At 50.1% G+C, this 24373-nt stretch overlaps 1 protein-coding gene across 3 annotated transcripts in view; it reads right to left on the reverse strand.

Annotated features, from left to right (window-relative positions):
- Positions 1-24373, reverse strand: part of Col13a1 (collagen type XIII alpha 1 chain) — a 141940-nt gene that overhangs the window by 76720 nt on the left and 40847 nt on the right. For all 3 annotated transcript variants that reach the window (XM_021173880.1, XM_021173879.2, XM_021173878.1), the window contains exon 3: positions 6127-6134. In XM_021173880.1, the coding sequence (XP_021029539.1) occupies positions 6127-6134 (8 nt within the window). The remainder of the gene's footprint in view (positions 1-6126; positions 6135-24373) is intronic.

Below are 24373 nucleotides of genomic sequence, written 5' to 3' on the forward strand. Positions count from 1 at the left end.
CAGCCATTGTGGGTAGGAGTACAGACTTTCACTGTCACTATGGAAATCGATGTGGCAGTTCCTGGGGAATATGGGAATTGATCTACTCTAAGATCTAGCTAGCCCACTCCTGGGCATCTACCCAAGGACTCTACATCCTACTCCAGAGATGCTTACTCATCCAGGTTCACTGTTGTTCTGTTCGTAGTAGCCAGAGATTGGAAACAGCCTAGATGATCATCAACTAATGAATGGATAATGAAACTAGAGTGTATTCACCCCCCCCCCAAATATGGTATATTTACACAGTGGACTATTACTCAGCTGTTAAGAAAAATAAAATTATCAAATTCACAGGGAAATGGATAAAACAAGAAACAATCATCCTGAGTGAGGTAACCCAGACCCCAACAACAAATACATGTTTGCTCTTATATGTGGATGTTAGCTTTTCTGTGTTCAATATGTATGTTTTAATCTGAATAACCATAGAGGTTAGGTACCTTGTAAGGAACTAGCAGAGGAGAGGATTTCTCAAGAGAGGGGAAATAGAATATAGTGTTATGGCGGGGGGGGGGGGGGGAGAAGGGGAAACTGGAATAGGATTAAATAGGAAGGGAATGGGGGGGGGATACTAAAGGCCATCTATAAAAACATATGGAAACCTGCTACTGTATCATAGGTTATTTCTCCACCAGTGAAATGAGCCAATTCAAAGCAGATTAAATTATATTAAAGACAGGTTTATTGGGAAGTTGCTCTCGTGTGAGTTCACTAGTCCCAAGGATTGAGGCTGGGGAGTTACCTTGGGGAAAGAAGGGAGAGAAAAGAAGAGAAAGAGAAGGGGTGCTGAGAAAGAGAGAGAAAGAGGGGGGGGAAGAGGAAGAGGAAGAAGAGGAGAAGAAGAAGAAAAAGAAAGAGAGAGAGAGAGAGCAAAATGTCTGGATTATATATGGAAGAGCCTCTGTGTGAAGGGCAGCCCAGCCCCTGGATTGGAAAGTTCAGGGTTGGGTTCAGGGTATGCCAGGTAGGGACTGAGGAATCCTGGGAATCCAGGACCTGGAGTCCAGGCCTGCTTTGATATGTAAAATATGCACCTATGTCTTTTGTCCAGGGGTCAGAAGCCAAACACAGTATGTAGAAGCTTCTTAAAATATAAACATACATGTAAGAATCCTAATAGAGTCACCAAACGGAAGAGAATGCCTCCCTCCACGAGACATCTTATGCCATCGAATAGAACCTCCATGTCCAAAGGGGCCCCATAGGAACACGCAAACATCTCAGGCTACTGTCAAGGCCATCTGTTGCTCTCTTCAACCGAAGGTAAGGAGCTGTTGCTGAAGACAACATTTACTTATACCATTGAAACCAGAGGAGTCAAGCTGGTCCCTAACTAGTGTTCGTGGTACTGGGAGGTACTCTGCACATTACCAGAGGAGAAAGGTAAACACCAACTCAGCTGTCAACCCTGACACCCACAATGACACCCTGCCTGCAAGATACACTTGAGCAACAGTGGCATAAGTGCTATAGGAGTAACCAACCACTTTTTTTTTTTTTTCTGATTTAAGACCCACTCCAGGAGGTGGGACACCTGACACCACTTGGGTCACACAGAACCTGAGAGCAGATAGGTCATGGGCCCAAGACAAACACCTACTACTATTATTCTGATAAAGGAATATAGCAATAAAACAACATATGGCTATAGCCATAGGTCAGCTCAACCCCTGTCAGAGAGGCTGCTCCTTGCAGTAGTTCGTAATTAACACAGAGAATCCAACTGGTCACTATGCATAGATCGAGAGACTCTGGAACATCATCAAACCCTTCTCCCCAAGGCTTGGTAATCTATACTCAAGAAGAACAGGGTCCTACCCCTAACCAAGAAGCTGTCTGCAAATGGCATCCAATTGTGGTGGGCTGGCTTATTGCTGCTTGCATTCTAACCTTAATTTGGATCCTCCAAAAGTGTCTGCAGGAGAGCCCACCCTGGTGAGACACTGAAGAACACTCCTCCCCCAGCTAATTGTGACTGGTAAATAAAGATGCCGGCAACCAATAGCTGGGCAGAAGAGACATAGGTGGAGCTTAGGTTTAGGCACAGAGAGAGGGGAGGAGGAAGGGTTAGGAAGAGGAAGAATCCCCAGGAGGGAGGAGGAGAGCCACCCTGGGCTAAGGGCAGAGAGAGCCCGGCCCTGAGGGCTGCCCAATTGGAGTTAAGAGCAGCCCAGATGGAACACAGTAAAGAGTAAGTTCTCTTCACTCGGGATTGTCGACAGGAAAGTAGATTCTAACAGCATGGAGGGCAGGCAGCTGCCCAGCTACTGTGCAGCACAAGGCAAATTAACTTATAAAGGCCTCGTGTGTCGTTCATCCAGGAACATAAATAGTCTAAGGCAGAGGGGAAGCCCTGTGTGGGGATTTTAAATATTTACTACACCCAATGACAAAGGGAAAAATCAGTTTTCTCCAATGGAGCGTCATTGGTTGTACCAAGCACACTTCAGCACAGGCCTCGCCCCCAGGAGTAGTTGGCCACACAAAGTAAATTCAGTGGCATTGTTGGATTTTTTGGTTTTTTGTTTTTTGTTTTTTTTTTTTTTTGATCTTTTGTTTCGTTTGGCTTTTTTTCTGGCATTTCTCTTTTGTCCTGTGGGTCTTCTGCTTGTTTGATTTGTGTCTTTGTGGGTTTTTTGTATGTGTCTCTTGCTTGTTTTTATTTTTGTTTCTTGTTTGTTTTTGAAAGCAAGCAAGAGAGAAAGAAAAGAACATAAGAGTTGGGTGGGTAGATGGTGCGGAGGTGGGGAGGATCTGGGAGGAATTAGGAGAAACATGATTAAGATACAGTATATGAAAACAAGATTTTAAATTACAAGGCAGAGAGCCGAGCCTGAGTTATGGCACACGGGGAGGTGTTTCAGTAGCAGAGATGGAATCTTCTGGATTAGGAGCAAGCACCGTGTAGCCAACCATCTGTGCACAGTCTTGGCTCTGCGCTTACTATGTGACAAGTGAGGGTGACGGGGAAGTAAGAGGCTCAGTGCCCTTGTGCCTCCTCTGTTTCTTCAGCTTGAAAATGGGTGAGCAGGAACCGAGTAACGCCCGTCTTTTATGATGAAATAAGCTACTGTGTCACAAGCACCGAGCTGCTGGCATGAGCCGTTATTAGACGGGAACAGGTCGGGGAAGGGAACAGGACCAGGAAGAGCCATGCTTCATGGAGAGGCCAATGCTTGCCTAACTGTAGACTGAGTTTTGCATTTTTCCCGATTCAACCAACAGGGGGCGTGAGTCTGTTTTCTACCTCTTCTGTTCCATTCCTCACTCCTATATCTTACCCAGCTTGCGCTAGTTTGCTTTTCTGTTGCAGTAGTAAAAAACCAAAAAACAAACAAACAAACAAACAAACAAAAAACCATGACCAAGTGGCGAGGGATGACCAAGTGGGGAGGGTTTATTTGGCTTATACATCAAGCTCTCAGTCCATCATGACGTCAGGGCAGGAACTCAAGGCAGGAATGGAGACAGAGGCCACAGGAGGGCACTGCTGACTGACTGGCTGGCTTGCTTCCCATGGCTTGCTCAGTTTTTCTTATACAACCCAGGACCACCTGCCCACGGGTAGCATCGCCCACAGTGGGCTGGGTTCTCTCCCTTGCCAATCACTAACCAAGGCAATGACTTGCTTACAGGTCAAGCTGATGGAGGTTTTTTCCAACAGAAGAACCTCTTCCCAGATGACCCTAGCTTGTGTCAAATTGACAAAAACTTAACTAGGACATAATTTTAAATCCCGTTCCCCCAAAAGAAGGTAGGATAGAAATAAATGAACAAATTAAAAACATGGATTATGGAGTTAAAAACAACCAGAGGGTGCTGTGTGCTCCTGTAACTCAAATGATGGGGAAGGGCGGGGCAGGCGTCTATCTTGGACACTGGGGTGGGGACAGTGGGAAAGGACATTTGCTCCTCCTTGATAATTTCTGCTACCACATCAATGGATCCTCCATGGTGAGTGCCAACCCTGTGCCCACAGGAACCTGGCTATTCCCACTGGAGTACAGAGTTAGCCGGAGAGACTGCCCACAGGGTAACAGATGGCCATCCGTGCAGCCCTCACCTCTGGCCACCAACATCCTTACTTTGCAGAAAGCAAAGAGAACCGGGCTGAGGATGTGTCTTACCCTCTTCCTCCTTCTGCTCTTTAGGCTTTTGTCAGAGCAGGGGTGGGGGGCAAGGCCTCTCATTTGCATCAGGACTAAGAGTTCAAGGAAGGACACAGCTCAGGCAGGTAGAGAGTGTAAGCGGGGACTCATACCCCACTTCTCTTGCCAGTCCTCAGAATCCAGGAGTCGTAGGACCCACTCTGGCTGGGAACAACCTGCCAGACAAACTGGGCCAACTCTCAGGACGCTGCCCTGGCGAGAGTCATCAGAGAGGAAGGAACCTCAGTTGAGGAGATGCTGTCACAAGATACAGCTGTAAGGCATCTTCTCAATTAGTAATCCATGGAGGGGGCCCAGTCCATTATGGGCAGTGCCATCCCCGGGTTCTGTAAGAAAGCAGGCTGAGCAAACCACGGGGAGCAAGCCAGTAAGCAGCATCCCTCCATGGTCTCTTCTTCCTGCCCTGTTTGTGCTCCTGTCCTGGCTTCCTCCACTGAAGGACCATGATCTGTAAATGTAAACCCTTTCCTCCTCAGCTTGCTTTTTGGTCATGGTGTTTTGTTGCAGCAATAAAATCCTGACTAAGATAGATACTAAAGTTCTGTAGAGGGATAGAGGGTTAACGCCTCCTCGGGATGGGGCAGGTATGGATTGTTGCCTTCAACAAAGGGAGAGGATACATGACCCCATCCCAGCAGGTGGCCTGTCATAGTTCCTTAAATGAACAAACTCTTAGGTGCTCAGGCTGGCCTTGAACTCCCTGTGTTGCTGAGGGTGAACTTAAATTTTGGATCTTCCTGTCTCTACCTCCCAAGTGCTGGGATTTACTCAGGAATTGGACCCAGAGCTCCATGCACACCGGGCAAGCACACTACCAACTCAGCCACATCCCCAGGCAATGCCACTTCTTTTGGAAGATGGGTAGCAGAAATGGCCACTTGATGTCCCCAAACTAACCATGATAATGACTTCCCTCCCTGGCCACTCTGCCATCCAAGCCCTAGCAGATGAGGTGGTGGCAGGATTCTTGGGGGGCAAGGACTTTAAGGTAACCACAGAGTATTAAGTAACTGTCTCTTTAAGAGTCAGGTGCACTGCATTCACAAGTAAGGGACTCTCTTCCTTGGGCTTCCATTGGGTCCTCACAGCCCCAAAGCCACCTCCTAGCAACTCAGGAGGGTGGGTCAAAAGGGGCAGGTGGGGTGGATTTCAGTAACCTTGAGAAAGATCTGATGTGAAGGGGCTGGGCCCTTTCAGAGCCAGTTCTCAGGTCCCCCCAGTATCCTCGGGTCTTTTGTAGAACTATCAAATGCTGTCCCTCAAAGAGCATGTGACTCTGGGTTTGGGTCCTTTACCTTAGGGAGGTGTTTCCTTGGGTTCTTCTCCAGGACTGGAAGAGTTCCAGCTCCCTGCTCACCCTGGGGCTAAGGCCCAGAAAGCAGGACATGTAGCCTCTAGTGCCATTGCCACCACCAGCCTCAGCTGCCCCCTCGGGGCCTGGCCAGAATGGAACTGCCCACGCAGGGGTGTGGATGGCACTGCTGAGTCTCGCCCCAGCTTGGAGCTGTGCCCTGACCTGCTTTCTGTATGGGACAAAGACACTGGGGGAGGAAGGTAAAATGTCGCAGGGTGATCTTTCCGTGGTGGTGGGATGTGTGTGTGTGGTGTGTGTGTGTGTGTGTGTGTGTGTGTGTGTGTGTATGTGTGTGTGTGTGTGTGTGTGTGTGTATGTGTGTTTGGGAGTGGGGAAGAAAGACAAAATAGCCAGGCCAATAAGGGGGTAAGTCAGCCTTCTAGAATGAAATGAAGGATAGACAGACAGACATCCCTCAGTGGATCCTTGATTCTGTACAGAAGTACTCTCCCGGAGGACAGCAGGGGACTGGCTGTCAGCGCTCCACCCAGGGCCCTGTTACCAGAGATGACACAGGCCTTTGAGGCGCACACACGGAGACCAGCTGCAGCCTGTACTTACAGGAGGTCCTGAAAGAGAGAGAAAAGGGCTGGTCAGTATCCCTGCCACCAGAGGGAGGGGGTGGGGAGGTCACCTGAGAAACAATATCCAAGAAGTTCTCTGGCAAAGAGGTTTCCATCTGGTCTTCAAAGTTTGTCTTTTCCTAGCTCACTCTTGCCAGCGTATTTCATTTCCTCTTTATTTCTCTCCATGTTTTTTATGATTAGATGAGAAACGCAAGGGTCTGGACCCCAGGCCCAGCCCTGAGAGGGGTCTACTGGTTGCCACCCCTTACCTTCCTGCCTGTCAAACTGCATTCTTGGAGACCTGCCAGCATTTCAGAGAGGCCAGAAGAGGTGCTGGAGAGATGGACGGACAGTGTTGCCTGCTTGCCACGCCTGCAGGCTTTCTCAGGATGTGCAATGGAAAACTGGCAAAAGGAGCAAGTTGGGGGTGGGGGTTGGGGGGGGCACGCTCCAGCCCTCCCCTCTCAGCCTGATGTCTATCAGCCTGGCCTGGTTTCTGTTAGGCTTTGAGTCAGATGTCTTGCCCTCCTGGGTCTGCCGCCCACTGCTGCTTTCCTGACACCCCCACTTCTCAGTCTCGGGCCCAGCAGAGACTCCCCGCCCCACTCCCCCCACCCTGCCCCCATCCACTTTCCCTCCTCCTGCACTGGACTTCAACAGCCCTGTCTCATTACTAACAAGTTCAAGCATTGTGAGGGTGGGTGGGAGCCAAGAGGGCAGGAAAGGAAGGCAGCCTAAATGGCATCTCTGAAGACAGGAGCTATGGAACCCCCCACAGCCCCTGGGGAGGGGGTCCCAGCTGTGTGTTCCCTCCACCCCTGCTGATCTGACCATATCAACTTAGAAGCTATTGCTCTTGTCTTTCATGCTCTGCCAGCATGGTTGCCTGATGTCCCGTCCCCCTCCCCCCCCCCCCCCCCCCCCCCCCCCCCCGTCCCAGCTCCTTATGACCCCAAAGCCATGTTCTTCTCTCTTCTCTGCCAGTATCGGTTTTTTTGGTGTGTGTTCTGGTCCCCATCCAGGAAGAAACGGCCCCGTCTCACGCTGGCCTCTGTCAAGTCATCGTGTTCCGGTGGGGGTGGGGTGGGGTAATGGCTAGGAAGCCCTGTGCCAGATGGCAGGGTTCCAGAACAGGCTGGGGGCAGTGTGGGTCAGGGAGGGAGAGCATCTGGGACCTATCAGGCTGAGGGACAGGAGAATGTCATCCAGAACCTGCAACCGTCTCAAAAAAAAAAAAAAAAAGCTGCCTGGGTAGTCTGCGTCTCCTGGTTGGGGGACAAGTATTCAACAATGACAAAGTTGAGCTCCGGGGGAATTTTTGGATGGTTCAGCTATATGAAGGGCAGCTGTGCCGAGCCTATCAGGTCTGACAGGGCCCTGACTCCCAGTTTGCAAGATTGGGGGATGCCCCTCATGATACAGGGGGATGTTTTAGTTGGGGAACCTGCCAGGTACTTGTAAACCAGGGATACTTCTGACCCATTTCTACCATGTACCCTTCACTCAGAATGAGTGTATCCTGCAGGACCACCTGTAGCTTTCTGTCAGACTTCTCTACAGCTCCCAGGGGACCCTGCTTTGCCAAGCTCTTACCACCCCCAACCTGTCACTCACAGGGACTTGAGTGAGGAGGAAGCCCCTACCTTGATGCTGTGCTGTAAGATGGTGGCAGTGGGGGAGGGGGAGGTTGGGGGTGTTTCTAACGGAATCTAGGATCACATAGGAGACCAACCTCTCCGAGCGTGTCCAGGAGGAAGTTTCAGGATTCATCCTCTGCTTTTGTGTCCTGATCACGGCCACTGTGTTACTACTGACAGGAAACTCCTGCTACCATGCCTGCCCCATCCCCAACCCCCGATAATGAATGATCACCCCAAACCGTGAGCCAAAAGCAAGGTTTCCTTCCTGAGGTTGCTAGCTTAGGGATCTTGCCACAGCACCAAGGAAAGCAACTAGACTGCGTAGGAGGATGGGGTGGCTCAGTGGGCAGCTCCATAAGTGGCTCTGTAGGTGGCTCAGTGGGTAAACCCCTATAAATAACCTGAGTTTGATTTTCGGGGCACATATGGTGGCTGGAGAGAGCTGGCGTGGAATAGACTCAGAAAGTTGACAGATGAGGCTTTGTCCTCGACAAACACATTTCTATCGGTGTGGAAGACTGCCATCATTCTGATGGATCCTTCTGGAAGGTCAAGGGAGAATCCAACGGTTGCCCTCCTACCTCCTACCACTGCCCAGGCCTGCAGCGGCGATACCTGGATTCCACAGCAGAGCCCCTGCCCGGCGCTGTGTTCAGTGAACAGTGCATGGGCAGCTGACCCTTTGGCAGTGCGTGCTAGGGCTGTCATGTCACATGTCTGTACTCAATCAGTTATGTGACTCACGACTGGCCCATCTCTCTGTCCAGGCACTCAGAGGACAGACACTTCAAAGCATCATCAACTCCGCTTCAGACAGATTAGGGACAGAGGAGCCAAGGAGATTGGGCGAGGATATGAACAGCACTCAGCCTCCGCACTCCTCATCCGGGACTCTCCGAACAAATGCACCATCGCTTATGACCTGGGGAGGGGACTCTGTGAGCTGGCTGTCCACGTCACCCCATCTGAAGCAGGAAGAAGGCACCTGTGCCTGCTGCAGGCCGGGGACAGTAGATTGATGGGAGAGTGAGGTAGATTGTCCCAGGTCACCCAGGAAGGATGGAGAGGGATGTAACAGGATGTCCAGGGATGGTCCACAGCAGACATCCAGAACAGAAACCTGTCTAAGACAGTGCTCCTCATACCTGTCACTTGTCACCTTGGCCTCTCTGAACAAGGCAGTCTTGCCTCTTCTAAATAGACAAGCAGAACCAGACCCTGTGAAGAAACCTGGGGCACCCAGAATTCTGAGTGGCCTTTTTTCCATAGATTCTCACCAGGCTACAGCTATATAAAGATGAAGAACACACAGGCAGGCCCTTAGAGAAAGGAAAATAGCATTAAACAGAAACAGCAACAAGACCCAGACCTATGTGTTATCTAGAAGCCTGAGGCTGATCTCTGGTGACTTAGAGATGAACAGCTCATTTCCTCTTGCTGAGAAGTTAGAGTATCCTACGTGAGAGAGCTGAGGAAGAATCAAAGAGCCTTGGATGGTGAGAACCCTGGGAAAATGCCTGTGGTAGGAAGAGTCATTCATTCATTCACTCAATCAACATTTACCAAGTGCTCAGGGCCCTTCATTCATTCACCAAATCACTAATTATTCTAACCAACATTGCATGGGATGCACAAGGCATAGCGCTTCTGTGACATCACATCTGCTCTTGGGACAAGCCTGGGCTGGGAGTGGTAGCCCTTTTCACTGAGGTGGAGTCTGAGCTTGCAAGCCTTTTGTTTACTCCCCTGACAGCCTATCACAATATTGCTGTCATCAGAGGGGAGCACGGGACAATCACGTTACAAAAAAATTAAGCTAAAATAAAGATCCCATGATGTTCGGAGAAAGTCGGGCTGCACTCACAAGCATCCACTACAGGCAATGGTGACTTATTACCTTCGACAGCACCTAGGCTCTTTTTTGTTTCTGTCCTTGTTTAAAGACAGGACCTTTCCATGTGGTCCTGGCTGTCCTGGAATTCTCTCTGTAGAGCAGGCTAGCCTCTAACTTGGAGCTCCACCTGCCTCTGCCTTCAGAGTGCTGGGTTTAAAGGCGTGCACCACCACAGCCTGGCCTGGCTTGCAGGTCTTAGCCAGTCTTACTTTTTAAGCTTTAAACTCTACACTGCCTAGCTTGGCTTTGAACCTGGCCTCTATGAATCTCGTGCTTTCCATGCTGGCATCAGGATGTCCTTAAGGGTGGAAGGTTCTGCCCTCTCCAGATCTGGTCCTGGTCCTGGTCCTGGTCCGAGCTAGTGCAGAGTCACAGTATGCTCTCAATTCAAGGTCACCCAAGCCATGTTCTGAGCCTACTTGACTGTTGGGCTCCAAGAAACTGGAGTCTGAGTCCTGTTTCTTACTCCCTCTGCCTGCCCATCTCTACCAGGACAGACGCTGGGTTCCTCAGACTCTCCAAAGACCTTGAGTTATTTATATAATACATCATAGTTTGTCTGCAGAGCTGAACCATCTCGACTGGGGGTGTCTTTACTTTTCAGGGACAGTTGGCCATGTCTAGAGATGCCATAGGGACCTTGATAGGAAGGACTGAGGCCAGTGTGTGGTTAAAGCATCTGGATCAGTTGCCCCAGGAACACACGAGGCAAATCATGCTTTGTGTCTGACACAGTAAACCCCAATCTATGGGTGAAGAAACCTCTGGCTATAGCCAGATGTTCACAGCTGGTAAAGGAGTCCAAATCCTGGTTTGTAATGGCTTGGAACCGGCCGAGCTCTAGGGGAGTGGCAGAAGGCTGTAGAGAATCCAACAACAGTTGAAGATCAGCACATTAAGCCTCCCATGAGCCCTCATGCACAGCTCTCCTTAGCTTGGCGGTTTTTTAAAAAAATATTTTATTTTATTTTAATTAGGTATTTTCTTCATTTACATTTCCAATGCTATCCCAAAAGTTCCCCCATACCCTCCCCCCACCCCACCCCCACACTCTTACTTCTTGGCCCTGGTGATCCCCTGTACTGAGGCATATAAAGTTTGCAAGACCAATGGGCCTCTCTTTCCACTGATGGCCGACTAGGCCATCTTCTGATACATATGCAGCTAGAGACACGAGCTGGGGGGGGGGGGGTTACCGGTTAGCTTGGCACTCTGTAAACACACACGTTGACAGCTGAAACCTGGCCTCCAGTCGAATTTACGCTAAAGAAACTGGAAATGCGACAAAGCATCTTTCTACCCCACAAACCAGTTGTTAAACATCTTAGCGCACCGCCGCTCACATCTGTCCGGCTCTCTTCAACCACAAACATTTCCAGACGTTTCCAGGTTAAAATGAATACCAGGGGCCTGGGAGATACGGACAGCAGGTGCAGTGCCTGCCTGCCTGTCCATCCATCTGTCTGTCTATCCGCCTGTCTGTCTATCTCTCCTGCCTCTACTGCAGAATGGAAGGAAGACCTCTGAGCAAAATGACCAGCCACCATCTTCCTCAGATTGGCTATGGCAACTGCTCCTCACAACCAAGTGATCTGACTGTCAATGTCCCTTCCTAGAATGGGATGATAATGTCAGTCACTGCTCTTTACCTCAGATGCCAGCTGCTCCTTTTAGTCATTGGTATGCAGTTCTGCCCTAACTGCTCACAACCTTGGGTGCTGGTGTGTAAGTATGTATATGTGTGTATATATATGTATATATGTGTGTGTATATGTGTATGTATATATATATGTGTGTACATATGTGTGTATACACATATATATGTATATATGTGTATATATATGTATGTATATATATGTACACATATGTATATGTGTGTATATATGTGTGTATGTGTGTATACATATATGTGTGTGTATACATATGTGTATATATATATATACACACACACACACACACACATATATATATATATATATATATATATATATATATATATATATATGCTGGAGAAGGTTAAGGGAAGGGACTTCCCATCGACATAGCTAGGGGAAAGCTGCCTTTCATGCTGGGTAAAGATTTTTCCATTTTTCCATGTGGCTGCTTTGGGGTCATTTCAAGTTCCTGCCAGTAACTCATTACCATGCTCTGTATGTAAAGTCAGTAAACACACTAGGGCCAGAAAGATCTTACATAGAATCATACTTGTCTCTGGGGCTTTATGAGGACAGGGGAGGTATTGCTTAGGTCTCCCCAGTGAAGGAATTCTTGAAACACACATTCTTGTCTTCACAGTAGACATCTCTAATCAGCTGTGCTGGGATGAATAGGAAGGGTCCCCATAGGCTCATCTATTTGAATGGCTTGGTCACCAGGGAATGGCACTATTGATAAGAATGGGGGTGTGGCCTCTTGGGTGGATTGTTGGAGGAAGTGTGTCACTGGGGGTGGGCTTTGAGATTTCAAGAGCCTAAGCCAGGGCCCAATGCTCTCTCTCCCTGCTGCCTGGGGTGGAGATTGGACTTTTAGCTTCCATGTCTGCCTGCCTGCCTACCTGCCGCCATGCTCCCTGTCATGAGGATAATGGGCTAAACCTCTGAAACTGTAAGCCAGCCCCAATTAAGTGCTTTCCTCGTAAGAGTTGCTGTGCTCATGGTGTCTCTTCACAGCAATAGAACACAGACTAAGACATCGGTCATTGCGACTTTCTGCTGAAGAGCCTAGACGCGACTCTTTCTACTGTCGATCAGCAGGGACTGGCATGGGAGACAAGATCTGGCACTCGAGTCACCCAAGGGTTAGAGCTCTTTCTTGACTTCCCAAGAAGGCCTGGCTCTAGCATTGCTGGGCAGCAGAAAGGCTCCCAGCATGCTTTGCACCAGATGCAGGATAGTTTTGTATTAGCTTTTCCTCCTTTCCCCACCCAGCTGTGCAGACTGGCAGAGAGATGGCTGGGGACGAAGCTGCGTTGGCTCACTGCTTGCCTGGCATGCAGAAGGCCCTTGGTTTTATCCCCAACATTGCAGGAACTGATCACGGTGCTCCTAGATCTGTGCTCTCAGGACCTAGCGGGTCAAAGAAAACTCAAGGTCCTTCTCTGCTACACAGGAAGTTCAAAGCCAACAGGAATAGGTGAGATCCCATCCTTAAAAGGAAAAAAAATTGCAGGCTGGGGGATATGAGCAACAGAAATGTGAGAGCCAGAGAGAAGCCTCCAACCCTGTCCTGCCCCAACCCCGGAAGTCCTCATCCTACAGCTTTGTTCCCAAGGCCACAGCTGAACTGCTGCCACCCATCGTCCCCTGAGGGCCATTTCAGTGACCACTTTCCTATAGAGCCCATGGAAGTGAACTCCCTGTCTGGCAGGATGCTGACAGCCATCGCTGCCTTGCCCTTTGGTGCAGAAACTGTCCCCTCTCTGTCTGTAGTTGCTCCTCCCCCCCTGTTTAATGAATGCTTCGGGATGGGCTAGTAGGTGGCTGGGAGGGGAAATGGGGTTTATAGGACTCCCTCCTGTACCTCCCCTGCCTCCCCTGCCGCTGTCCTCCCTTCCTCTTTCTGTGTAGAACTTCAGCGTTATTCCAGCCAGCTGGTTCTCTCTGCCCACACAGCTCTGCTTCCCCCAGTTCAACTCCAGACTTAGCTAGGAAATAGCTAGGGCGAATGCCTGGGGCCACACATCCTCGGAGGAAGATGAAGGGAGGCAGCAGGAGTAGGAGAGACCCTACTGCCACCTCTGCAGGTTTTTCTGCCCCAGGAAAAGCAGCCCAGAGACTCTGGGGAAGTGGGTGCAGGCAGGTAGTCACAAGCAGTAGGCCTGGTTATAGGGCCTTGCTTAGGGAAACGAGGTCAAGTCTAGTCTCTGACAGGCTTCAAAGGGGCCACTCCAATGAGAGAGAGGGAGAACGTGTGGGAGGAGGAAGAGGAGAGAGACACCGAGTGACTGGGGATTGAATTTAGGCCAGGCTTGGCAGCAAGCCCCTTTACTGGCTGATCCATCTCACCTGCCCCCAAAATAGGCTTCTAAATGATTGTATTGCATTGACTAGCACACTGTGGGCTGACATCTTCCCCATCTTCTGTCTCATTACCCTCTCTGCATTGTTCTTTCTGCTCCTCACAGCCCTGCCCCAAAGTAGCGCCACTACAGTCCACACAGGGTAGAATGGACCACAGAGGCAGTACAGGTTGTGTCTTCCGCAACCCTCCTAGCAGGGTGGGCGTTTCTATTGCCCGATTTTGATGAGTCTTTTTTAGGACAGAGAAGTAATTTGTTCAGAGTCACACAGCTGGCAAGTGGCAGAGCCAGCATCTGGAATCCTCTATGGAGCCTGCTCTCCTGACCCCGTACAGATCTCTTCAGCTGTCAAAGCAAAAGAAGAATCAAGACTTAGACATCAAGGAGAGCTTGAGATGGCTATAGAGGGAACCTGCAGTACATCTTTTCCAAGTCCCTTTGAGGACCCTATAGCATCCTTTCTGGGCCATCTTCCTGTCACTATCATCTTTGTCCCCTACTGAAGTAGGGGAAAAATCAGACCCACCCGGGGAAGAGTGACCACCACCCCACAAGTACATGCGGTTTCCCATTGTTCTGTGAGCAGTGAAGGGTCTAGGAGTTCCACCTGCCACCCTCAGAGGCCCGAGGAGTTCCCAAGGTTTTCTCAAGAGGCCAGGGGCCAGACCAGAATCTCTGGCTTCCTTGCTGAAAAGACTTTCAGGACTAACCAGTAGAGTGAAGGAGAGTTGGGGATTTGCTTTTTTAGTTTATCATAATCATGGGTGTCCATGTGGGTATTTATCCCTTTGTAAGAAGCAGTTAATCCCCACTGCTCCACACACTGGCCCATACCTGCAAAGTTTGTTGGTGAGGTTTTAATAAAGACTAGGAACATAGAGGAAAGGAGATAGAGGCTCTAGGAGAACGGAGGGCATGCTGAGATCTTGTCAGCTACTTACAGAGACTCACATGCAAAGTGCCCAAAACAAATGAAAATTTTGACCTTGTTACTTGTTAGCTGTGTGACCTTGGGCAAATTGCTTAACCTCTTGGAGTTGGAGTGAGTGCTAGCACCTACCCTGTTGGATTTGGAGAAGCAAATGAAAGACCACAAGTAAAGTGCTTTCACGGTGCCCGGTTTAAAGTTAAGTATGCGGTAAATGGGGCTACAGCAGCTGTGCTGGTTATAGGAGGCACGGCAAAGTGACATCCAATTTCAGAAGCATGTGGCACACTTAGAAAGCTCTTCTCACATACAGGCCACCGTATGCGATGTTTTATGAACGTTGTCACAGGCGGATGCCAGTGGTGGCTCATTTTACACACAGGGGCTCTGCAGCACAGAGAGATGTTTCCTGCTGGGGCCTCAAGCTAGGGAGGGGCAGGCTGGTCCAGCTGCTGACCACCCTGTGAACTGCCTCTCTGAGAAGATGCTGAAACTCTGGAACTGCAAACCCAGCAGGCAGGGAGATAAGAGGCAGGATGGGCCAGGCTGGGGGAGCCCCGGTTAAAACAGAAAAGACTGATGGCTGTCTCCAGCTCTGGACAGTGGGACACGCTGTGTATGTTCTTCTTGCTTCCTCGGGCCCCCGATACTTCCAGGCTGGGGTCAAGAGTGTAAAATCCCAAGTGATGGAATCTCTCGCAGGTCTCACGGGTTGTAGATTAGGGCTGGATTCTGCAGACTCAGGCCAAGGGCAGGCATTGTTCTCAGGCTGAACAGTTTCCGGGCATAACCCCACCCCACCCCACGGGGCAGAGGGGCTGATGGCCACACACAGATGGGGACATCAAGTCGGTCAGGGGGGATGGGCTGTGTGACGAAGATAAAAATTAACCAGGGCGGGCTTTGCGCTTTGCGGGACAGACTCAGTCAGCTCAACTCTGCTTTATTTTGATAAGAATCTGGAATCCCAGGGTCTCTGAACTTGAACCTGTCACTCTTGACTGAATCTCCCAGGAACAACGGGATCCTCCCATATGACCTGCTGAGGTCTTCCCAAGGAGAGTGGCTTCCTGCCCCATCCCCCACCTCACCTCGGGTCCTTCCCAGGAAGTCAGCAGTTATGCAAGCCAGGGTCCCCTTTCTGTGACCCACAGGGACAGCCAGTTCTCTGGCAAACACTGTGCGCGCACAATGCAGACCACACCTCCTCCTCCAGGCTGTGGATTCCAATCTACCACAATCCCATGATATAAAAAAAAAATTTTTTTTTGTTTTGTTATTCCCTTATCTCCGTGCAGATGTCAAGCCCCCGCCCCCCCCCCCCCCCCCTTTTTTTTTTTTTTTTTTTTTTTTTTTTTTTTTTCTGCATAGAACTCTCTACTAGGCTGTGAGGGTTTTGGTGGTCACAGGCTTTGCTCATCACTCCAGGAAGAGTTGAAAATTAAGGACTGCATACTGTGGAGCTGTGAGGAGCCAAGCAGGCAGCAGACAGAAATGCAAAGGACTGCTCCTCATAGTGTGACAGGGAGCAGAGAAGTCTAGAGCAGTGCCAGGGCCTTCTCTGTGTGCCTGTGCCCAAGATGGACTGGGCCTGATAACCCCTTAGCCGCAGCCCTTAGCCCTCTGATCTTGAAAACACCCAAGAAAGTGAAAACTTAGATCTTAAATACAAAGTTCTGGTTTCAAGATGTTGGTGCTGAGTCAGCAAAATCTGAAAAACCTTTCTGCAAGCCCAACAGAGCCTCGAGACCCATCTGGTCTGCGGGGTGCTAATTCCTCACACATGTTCTCTGTGGCCCTCTCACATCCACTAGTTTTAATTGCATGGACAGTGCAGACTGTTTGGCCGGTACTTGTTGAGTATGTGAACGGGAACGGAGGGAAGGATGGATGCAGGGTTCTCAGCTTCTACCTCCACTGAGCTACTACTCAAGAGAAAACATTCTTAACTTTGTCTCTCAGTTAGCTACATTTCAAGCAGCTGTGTGATGCGCCCACGAGGCCACAGTTAAGATACATACATGGAACTCTGCTCAGGGAGACCTAAAACAAAACAACCTTCACTGCGGAGGCTTGAACAGGAACGGCCTCCATAGACTCATGTAGCTGAATGCTTGGTCCATAGGGAATGGCACTATTAGGAGGTGTGGCCTTGTTGGAGGAAGTGTGTCACTGTTGGGGCGGGCTTTGAGGTCTCCTTTGCTCAGGCTATGCCCAGTGTGGGATCTAGTCTCTTCTTGGTTGCCTGCCGAATAAAGTCTCCTGCTGCCTTCGGCTCAAGATGGAGAACCCTTGGCCCCTCCAGCACTGTGTCTGCTGCCATGCTTCCTGCCATAATGATAATGGACTAAACCTCTGAAAGAGTAAGCCAGCCCCAATTAAATGTTGTCTTTTATAATAGTCGCTGTGCTCATGATGTCTCTTCTCAGCCATAAAACCCTAACGAGGACAAAAACTGAAGACCCCTCCCCACCCTCAATGGCCCCAGCAAACCTTCGGAGCTTCCCAGGGAGCCAGGATGCCAGCTGCTTTATGTGCCACAGGAGGCAGGACTCTTTCCATTACCCATTTCTGATCTTAGGGATACAACTTAGCAAGTGCTTTAACTTACAAATGAAACACCCAGATACCACAGGAGAAAGAGCTCATCCAAAGTCAAAGGAGAAGTGGATAACGGGGCTGAGATTATGCCTGAGCCTAGTGACTGCAAAGATCATTCCTATTCCATGCAAGCACATTGCTCAGAGAAACAGGAGCCTTTCCTTCCTCTCAGCAAGGACAGTGGTGCAGTAGCCATTGAGAGGGGCCCAGCTTTTCATGCCAGCCTACTCAGGAATAGCAAATCCTGAGTGCATCCCACTAGAACCTAAACTAGGTCCCATGCAGACATAACCAATCAATTTCATCGACTGCACTTTGGGCAGTCATAACTAATCAACCAGAGCTGCCATATTTGACTAGCGTCTTAGCATTCATTGTTAAAATGGCTCTTTAAAAACATTAGAGGCATTCTGTGAAATAGTATCACTCCTAGTCACACACCTTGCAGCTACTATGTTTCTGATTTCTCCTGTCCCTCAGATGTTCAGGGATATTATTGAATCTGTTTACTTTTCTTTCTTTTTCCCAAGGCAAACACATTTCCACCTGCACGTATTTCTCATGACTATCTAGGAGGCCTGGATGGCAAGGACCTGGATTATACACAAGACAAGACATGAGGACCATGGTATCATAACATCCAGGAGAACACAGCTACTCTGGTGGCTTCCCCTCCTGTCACACTGACTATGAGTAAGAGAAGATGCTGCCCAGAGGGGACCAGTTCCAGAGGAGGGTAGGGCGTGGAATCCTGTGTCAATTCCCACGAAGGGGCTCCCATACCCGACCTTCTGCTCTGCTCTACTCAGGCACCCCTCAGCTTTGCAGCCGGACAGCTTTGGAGCACGGAAACATGAGCGCTGCATGCACAGGAAGAGGCTGGGTGGTCTCTGGGAGCTGTCTGCCCTAGGGGCTGGGAAAGCACAACAAACACGGTGAGCAGCCCTAGCCCTGACCCAGCATCAGTTTGGCAATGATGACTGCTGTCCACATTCTCCTTAAGCCTTGCAGCTCTCTCTGTCCAGGAGCCAGACCCGACAGGTTTCCTGGACAGGCAGTTCAATTTCCCTCTCTCCCCTGATGTTTCTAAAATGGGGTAGGTCAGAGGAGGCTACAGTCTTAAGTCAAAACAGTCTGGGTCAGCTATTGTGTAACAGTTTCCTCTGAAATTGAAACATTCCATCCTACAGGGATCCTGCTCCTTAAGCAAGAAGTTAAACAATTCAAACAAGCTTCAGGAAGTCCCTGAAACTGACCAGATTCATTAGGCCCCTCCTTGCCAGAATAAGAAGTAAAAGCTACAGAACCCCTGGCATGCTAAAGGAAGCTGAGCTGCAATGGAGACTCCTAATCAAAGCTACAAAGACTCTTAAGATCAGACCAGCTGCCTGGAAGAAGCAGAAACCAGCTGAGCTGCCTGGTAGACCAGCTGAGGCACAGAGAAAGGATTTTCTCCAACGGGCAGAGCTGCCTACAAGCTGTGTGCAGTATACTCCAGGTTTTCCCAGCTGTCTCTGAGTTATTTCGGCTCCTATAAGTAACCCCTGACCCATAGCCTGCAAGTCACCTCAATAAAACTCACTGGTTTGCCAGACAGTGGTGGCGCACACCTTTAATCCCAGCACTTGGGAGGCAGAAGCAGGTGAATTTCTGAGTTCAAAGCCAGCCTGGTCTACAGAGTGAGTTCCAGGACAGCCAGGGCTATACAAAGAAACCCTGTCTCAAAAAACAAGCAAACAAACAAACAAAAAACCAAACCAAAAAACCCCAAAACCCTCACTGGTTCATCAAGTTGGACTCTGCTAGTATCCATACTTAGGTCTGTCATGGGTTCCCTATTTTGGGTAAGTGTGTGTCACACAATACCAGCTGAGGTCACTTAGCTTCTCTACTCGCCTAGACCTACCTACTTTCCTCCCTCCCTTCAAAAAGGCATCACAGACAGCAGGCAGCCAGGATTCCGGCATCAAGAGGATCAGAGCCCAGACCTCTTAACAGTGGATGACAGTTCAGGAGTCAGCCAACGTAAGTCACATCAAGTCAAGTCTGGCCCTGGCTTGACAGGCAGAGTTTCCCAAAGACAGCTTCCTCCAAATGGGCTCACTACCAGAGAGACTCCAAAGGCCCCAGGTTTGACCTGCTCCATGGAGTAAAGAATGCATTCATGGGGTGGTACTCCTGTGCTGGGCAGGCTGCACATGTATTCCTAAGTCTCCCATGAGGTCCTTAGGAGATGTAGCCATATTCCCACCCGTCCCACTGGAGACAGAGCAAGACTTCTCGAAACTCTTATATGGCACAACTGGGATTCGAACTCAGGGCTTGTTGACTCAGACACTGCTGATTATGGTAGGCACTACCTTAGGTTGCACAGTCAGAGCTCCCATAGAGCTCCAGGCTCAGAGCTCATGGTATCGTAGATCTGCTTAAAGAAAGGTTGGTATCGGGCTGGAGAGATGGCTCAGCCATTAAAGGCTAGGCTCACAACCAAAAATATAAGAAAGGTTGGTATCTTATTGCTGTTCTTGAGCCAGGGTATCTATCATGTAGGCTAGGTTGGTCTTCAACTTGCTTTGTGTGGAAGGATGACCTTGAACTTCTCATTGTACAGCCTCTACCTCCTGAATGCTGGGATTAATGGCATGTATCATGATCTCCAGTTTAGGTAGTGCTAGGGATCAAATCCAGGGCACTGTATGTGGGCAGACACTCTAGGGAAGGTAGACAGCCTTTCAGTAGCCACGGTCCAATGGAACAGCCTTCCTTTGCCTCATTGCACTGAGCCCATCCCAGTTGTAGCCCAGCTACTGACTACCAGCAGATGCTAATGTGTGTCATAATTACCACCTCTCCAGCTGAGGGGGAGAGTGGTTAGTAAGTCATCAAGGAGCGCCAACCCACCTACTTTCCTGACCTCTGACCTCACCCAGGAGCTGGTTGTGGGTAGAACTCATGTTGACAGGAAGCTAAAATCAGCCAGGCAGTTCACCCAGAGCAAGGAGCCTGGAAGTCTGTCTGGAGCATTGACATTCCAGCAGATGGGGTCCCTCGGGAATTGCTGTAGCCAACCTCCCTGGTGACAGGTTGTGGCATTGTGGGAAGACTACAGGTGACATCATCCTTGTCACAACAGAAGTTGGCTTCTGAAGAAAGAGGGCTTTCTTGGCTACTAGGGTCTGAATGCTGAACAGATGGGGGGGGGAGGCTGTGTCAAGATCAAAAGAAGAAGGAGGAGGAGGAGGAGGAGGAGGAGGAAGAGGAGGAAGAGGAGGAAGAGGAGGAAGAGGAGGAGGAAGAAGAAGAAGAAGAAGAAGAAGAAGAAGAAGAAGAAGAAGAAGAAGAAGAAGAAGAAGAAGAAGAAGAAGAAGGAGAGGAGGAGGAGGAGGAAAACAATGTCCTTTTCATAAAAATAAATAAAAATGGAATCTTGCTATTAAGAGAAGAAAACCACAGCCTTCCCCAAAGACAGGGCAGGAGAGTACTTAGCTAATCTCTAAACACAGGCATTCATGATGGGGGAGGGGAATAGGGTGACATGGAGTGACAGAGGTGGCATCCCGAGGCTTCCTAAAGACCAGGCTGGAGACTGGGGCATCTTGGGAGAGGTGAGCAGGGGATTCCAGGGGACAGCACTCTGTTCATTGCTAACGGGTCCAAAAGAGAAGCTAGGCTTGGCATGACTTCATTGGCTTAGGGTCAGAAATCTTATCCCTGTGAGTGCTATAGTGTATAGACAGTTGAGAGTTCAAGCCACTTTTTTTTAATTCCACTGACTTATTTATGTATTTGTGCCTGAATGTGGTAGTCAGAGGACAACTTTGGGGGGTCCTGGCTGTCTGAAGCAGAACGAGTGTGACTCGTTTCAAGCCTCCGGCTTTATTTATCCATCAGCAACCCTGGCCATACTACCTCCATGACACCCCCACTTGCAGGAAATCTCTGGCTGTACCTCACTTTCTTCCCCAGAACCTTCCAGTGTCTGCTTTGCTTTGCTGACTCCGGTCCCTGAGCAGACGACCAAGAGACCCTCTGGTCACACATAGGTGCCCAGGCACTGCTGAAAGAGAAGCGAGGGCGGAGCTGGAGATAAAGGGGTTACTTCCTGCCCATATTCCAAGCACACAGGGTCCCAAGCTCCTCTAGGCTAGGGGTCCAGCCCTCTCAAGAAACAGCAGTCCTGGTTGGGAACTTTACTTCCTCCCTGAAGTCAGTCCCAGCCTCCCTTAGAGACCTGGTGTTGAGAAGCTCTTGAACTCTAGGGTTTTTTTGCCTGCCATGTTTTTATCGGTCACAGATGGAAAGAGGAAATGGGCAGTGAGTAGAGCTTCCTTTTCTGCTACCCAGGAGGGGCTGGGTCCCGCCTCCCAGGGTTCCTGATGCTTGAGCCTGCAAGTGCCTGTCTCCCAAGCTGAGATCCTGCAGAGCCCAGGCCTCAACAGAGACCTATTATTTATTGGGAGGCTTAGGGCCAGGACAAGGGCTGGAGGCCACAGAGCATCCTTGCCCGGGAGGAGGGAGGAGAGAAAGAACAGGAGAGGGGTGAGGGGTGGGGGGTGCATGCATGGGTAAGAAAAGTGTTAGTAAGGAAACATAACCTTGTCGGGTGGAGGTTGGGCTGCCATGTATCTGTATCCAGAACATGATGCTTTCAAGGAGACATCATTTAACAGACTACAGCTAGTGACAGAATCGTGAGCTGTTTTGGAGAAAAGATCAATGGTGCAGAGCAGCAGGTCTGGGCCTGGCTCTTAGGGCTGAACTTACATACACAGACAAGTTCTCCACCCTTCTGGGCCTTGGTTTTCTCCTTGGTGCAACGGGTCCAAGAATTCCTTTCTCTAAGGGTTTTGGGGGAATGGGGTCCTGCCTAAGCCTACGCACATGCCTTGAAAACTGTAAGGCTAAGGGGTTCAGTAGATGGTGAGGAGGGGGAGGGGAAGAGGAGGAGGAGAAGGGAGAAGAGGACGGGGATGATAGAGAGGATAGGAGAAAGTAGGAGAGGAAGGGAGGAGGAGGGAGAAGCAGGGAGGAGGAAGAAAAGGAGGAGGGGGAAGAGAGGAAGGCACAGATCCTGGAGACAAGGGCACTGGGGGAAAGGCAAAGGTTAGAAGGAGTATCAGAGCTGGAGAATTTCTTTGCATGGTCTCCCTGGGTCAGGCCACCTTCAGCATTACCCACGCACCCTGGGGTGGCCCCACCTAAGAATGACAGAGGGTAAAACAGCTCTGAACAGCCAAGCTGTTTCTGCAGCCTCTAACCACGCCCCCAACCCCCGCCCGCCCCAGTGCCTTCACATTAGGGTCCACCAGGACACTACAAGGAGGAACCTCCTGAGGAAAAATTCTGCGCCCCGCTCCCTCACTCCGGGAGTGGGGGGTGGGGTGCTAAGGCCTCTCCAGGGACTCCTACTGAGAATTCGAAAAGCGTCCTGCCTCTTTAAGGAGGCACCAGTTGGGAGCGCAGGAGGGAGGAAGGTTAAGACGATTAGCGATTAGCGGGTGCTAACAAATTTAGGATGTGGAAGAAGTCTTTTCTTGGCTGTCCATCAAAGGAAGGATTGGATGTCCCTGAGTATGGAGAGAGCAGAAGGGGAGAGAGAGCTGGGGGAGGGGGACAGGGGGACTGGCCATCGGACCAGTCAAGCTCACTCCTCCGCAAGCCTCCCTAGGCATTGGGCGTGCAACAAGTAAGGTGTGTAAGTGTGGCTGGCCTGCGGCCGGCCGTAGGTCCCAGCACCCGCCGCCCCCGTAGGCCTGTGTCTCTGCCCCTCCCCCATACCCTATCCCCAGCTCAGGTTCTGTCGGAGCAGCTGGCTGAAAAGTGATCCTGGAGGCCCTTCCTGTTGATTAGGGACTGGGACGCTGTCCCCAACCCCCCTCCTCATTCAGGCTCCAGGGTTGGAGCCACTGGGCTCCCTGTCCTCTGGGACTGGGTAAGCTCTTCATCGAGGTCTCTCTCTGATCCTGGGCGACCTATACAACTACCTAGAGAGACCATGCACCGTGCCAAGAGCCGTGCGTCCCGCAAGGTTATTTCCGTCAAGGGCTGAAAGGAGTGGGGAAATGGGAGCCGGATCCGGTCCAGGGATGGTTCATTCATCCTACCCTGGGGCTTGGGGAAACGGCAGCACTGTCCCTGTGAATAGGGAATCCCTGTCAAATCCCTGTCTAGCGGGAGAAAGAGAGATGAGAACAGAAGCACACTCAAACGGCATACACACAGCCGCAGCAGCTTTTAGAACTCAACGAGCAGAGCAGAAAGCTCTTAATAACTGGCTAAATGCAGGGGTTCAAGGTCCAGGCTTAGAGTGCGGAGGGCCAACCTGGAATCTATGCACCTATTGCTTTAAAAGCAGCGGGTGGGCCGTGATTTAAGAGCAAGTGTGGTGTCAGGAACCTGAAGGTGATTGTGGCTTCCTTGGGAGGAGGCAGGAGGAGGTGGGTGGCAGGCTGGGCAAGGAGGCTTGGAAGAGCTTAGAAGTTCCTCAGTGTCCAACACAGGGAGAACGGCTTGCATGACTGGCATCGGTGCAGTAGGGAAAGCATGTCTGATTTGCCCAGTGGGGACGCTAGAGCATCGACAAGGTGGAAGGGGTGGGTGGAGTGGGTGAGGGTGGGAAAGTGTCAGGGGGGAGGTGAGTAGAGGAAAGCAGGGGTTTCAGTGCAAGGGGCAAGGGAGAACGTGATGGGCAGAGGGTGATGGGGGTGGAGGCAGAGAAAGAGGCAGGAAGATTTAGGATGGTTCTGGAGATGCCAGGCTAGATAGCAAATGATGTCTGACCGTCCTGAGACTGGGGACATACAAGGGGCTGGTTCAAGAGGAATGCAACATATTTTCTCTGCAACCTAGTAATTGTACCCTTTGTGGCTATCCTGATGGGGTTGGGGGGCGGGGGTAGACAACTAGACCCCTAGATCCAGAATGCAAGGAAGGAAAATGAGCTCCAAACACAGATCAAGGAGACTGTGACTCTTAAGTCTGTGAATTTCCAGAGGTTGACTATCAGCATAAGAACATCCAGCTGGGACAGATTCCCAGGGAAGAGCGACATGGCCTTCCTTCACAGGACGCACCCAAGATTTGAGACTTCACTTTTCTTCATTCTAGTAATATATATATATATATATATATATATATATATATATATATATATATATATAT

Source organism: Mus caroli, chromosome 10, assembly GCF_900094665.2.
Source record: "Mus caroli chromosome 10, CAROLI_EIJ_v1.1, whole genome shotgun sequence".
NCBI lineage: Eukaryota > Metazoa > Chordata > Mammalia > Rodentia > Muridae > Mus > Mus caroli.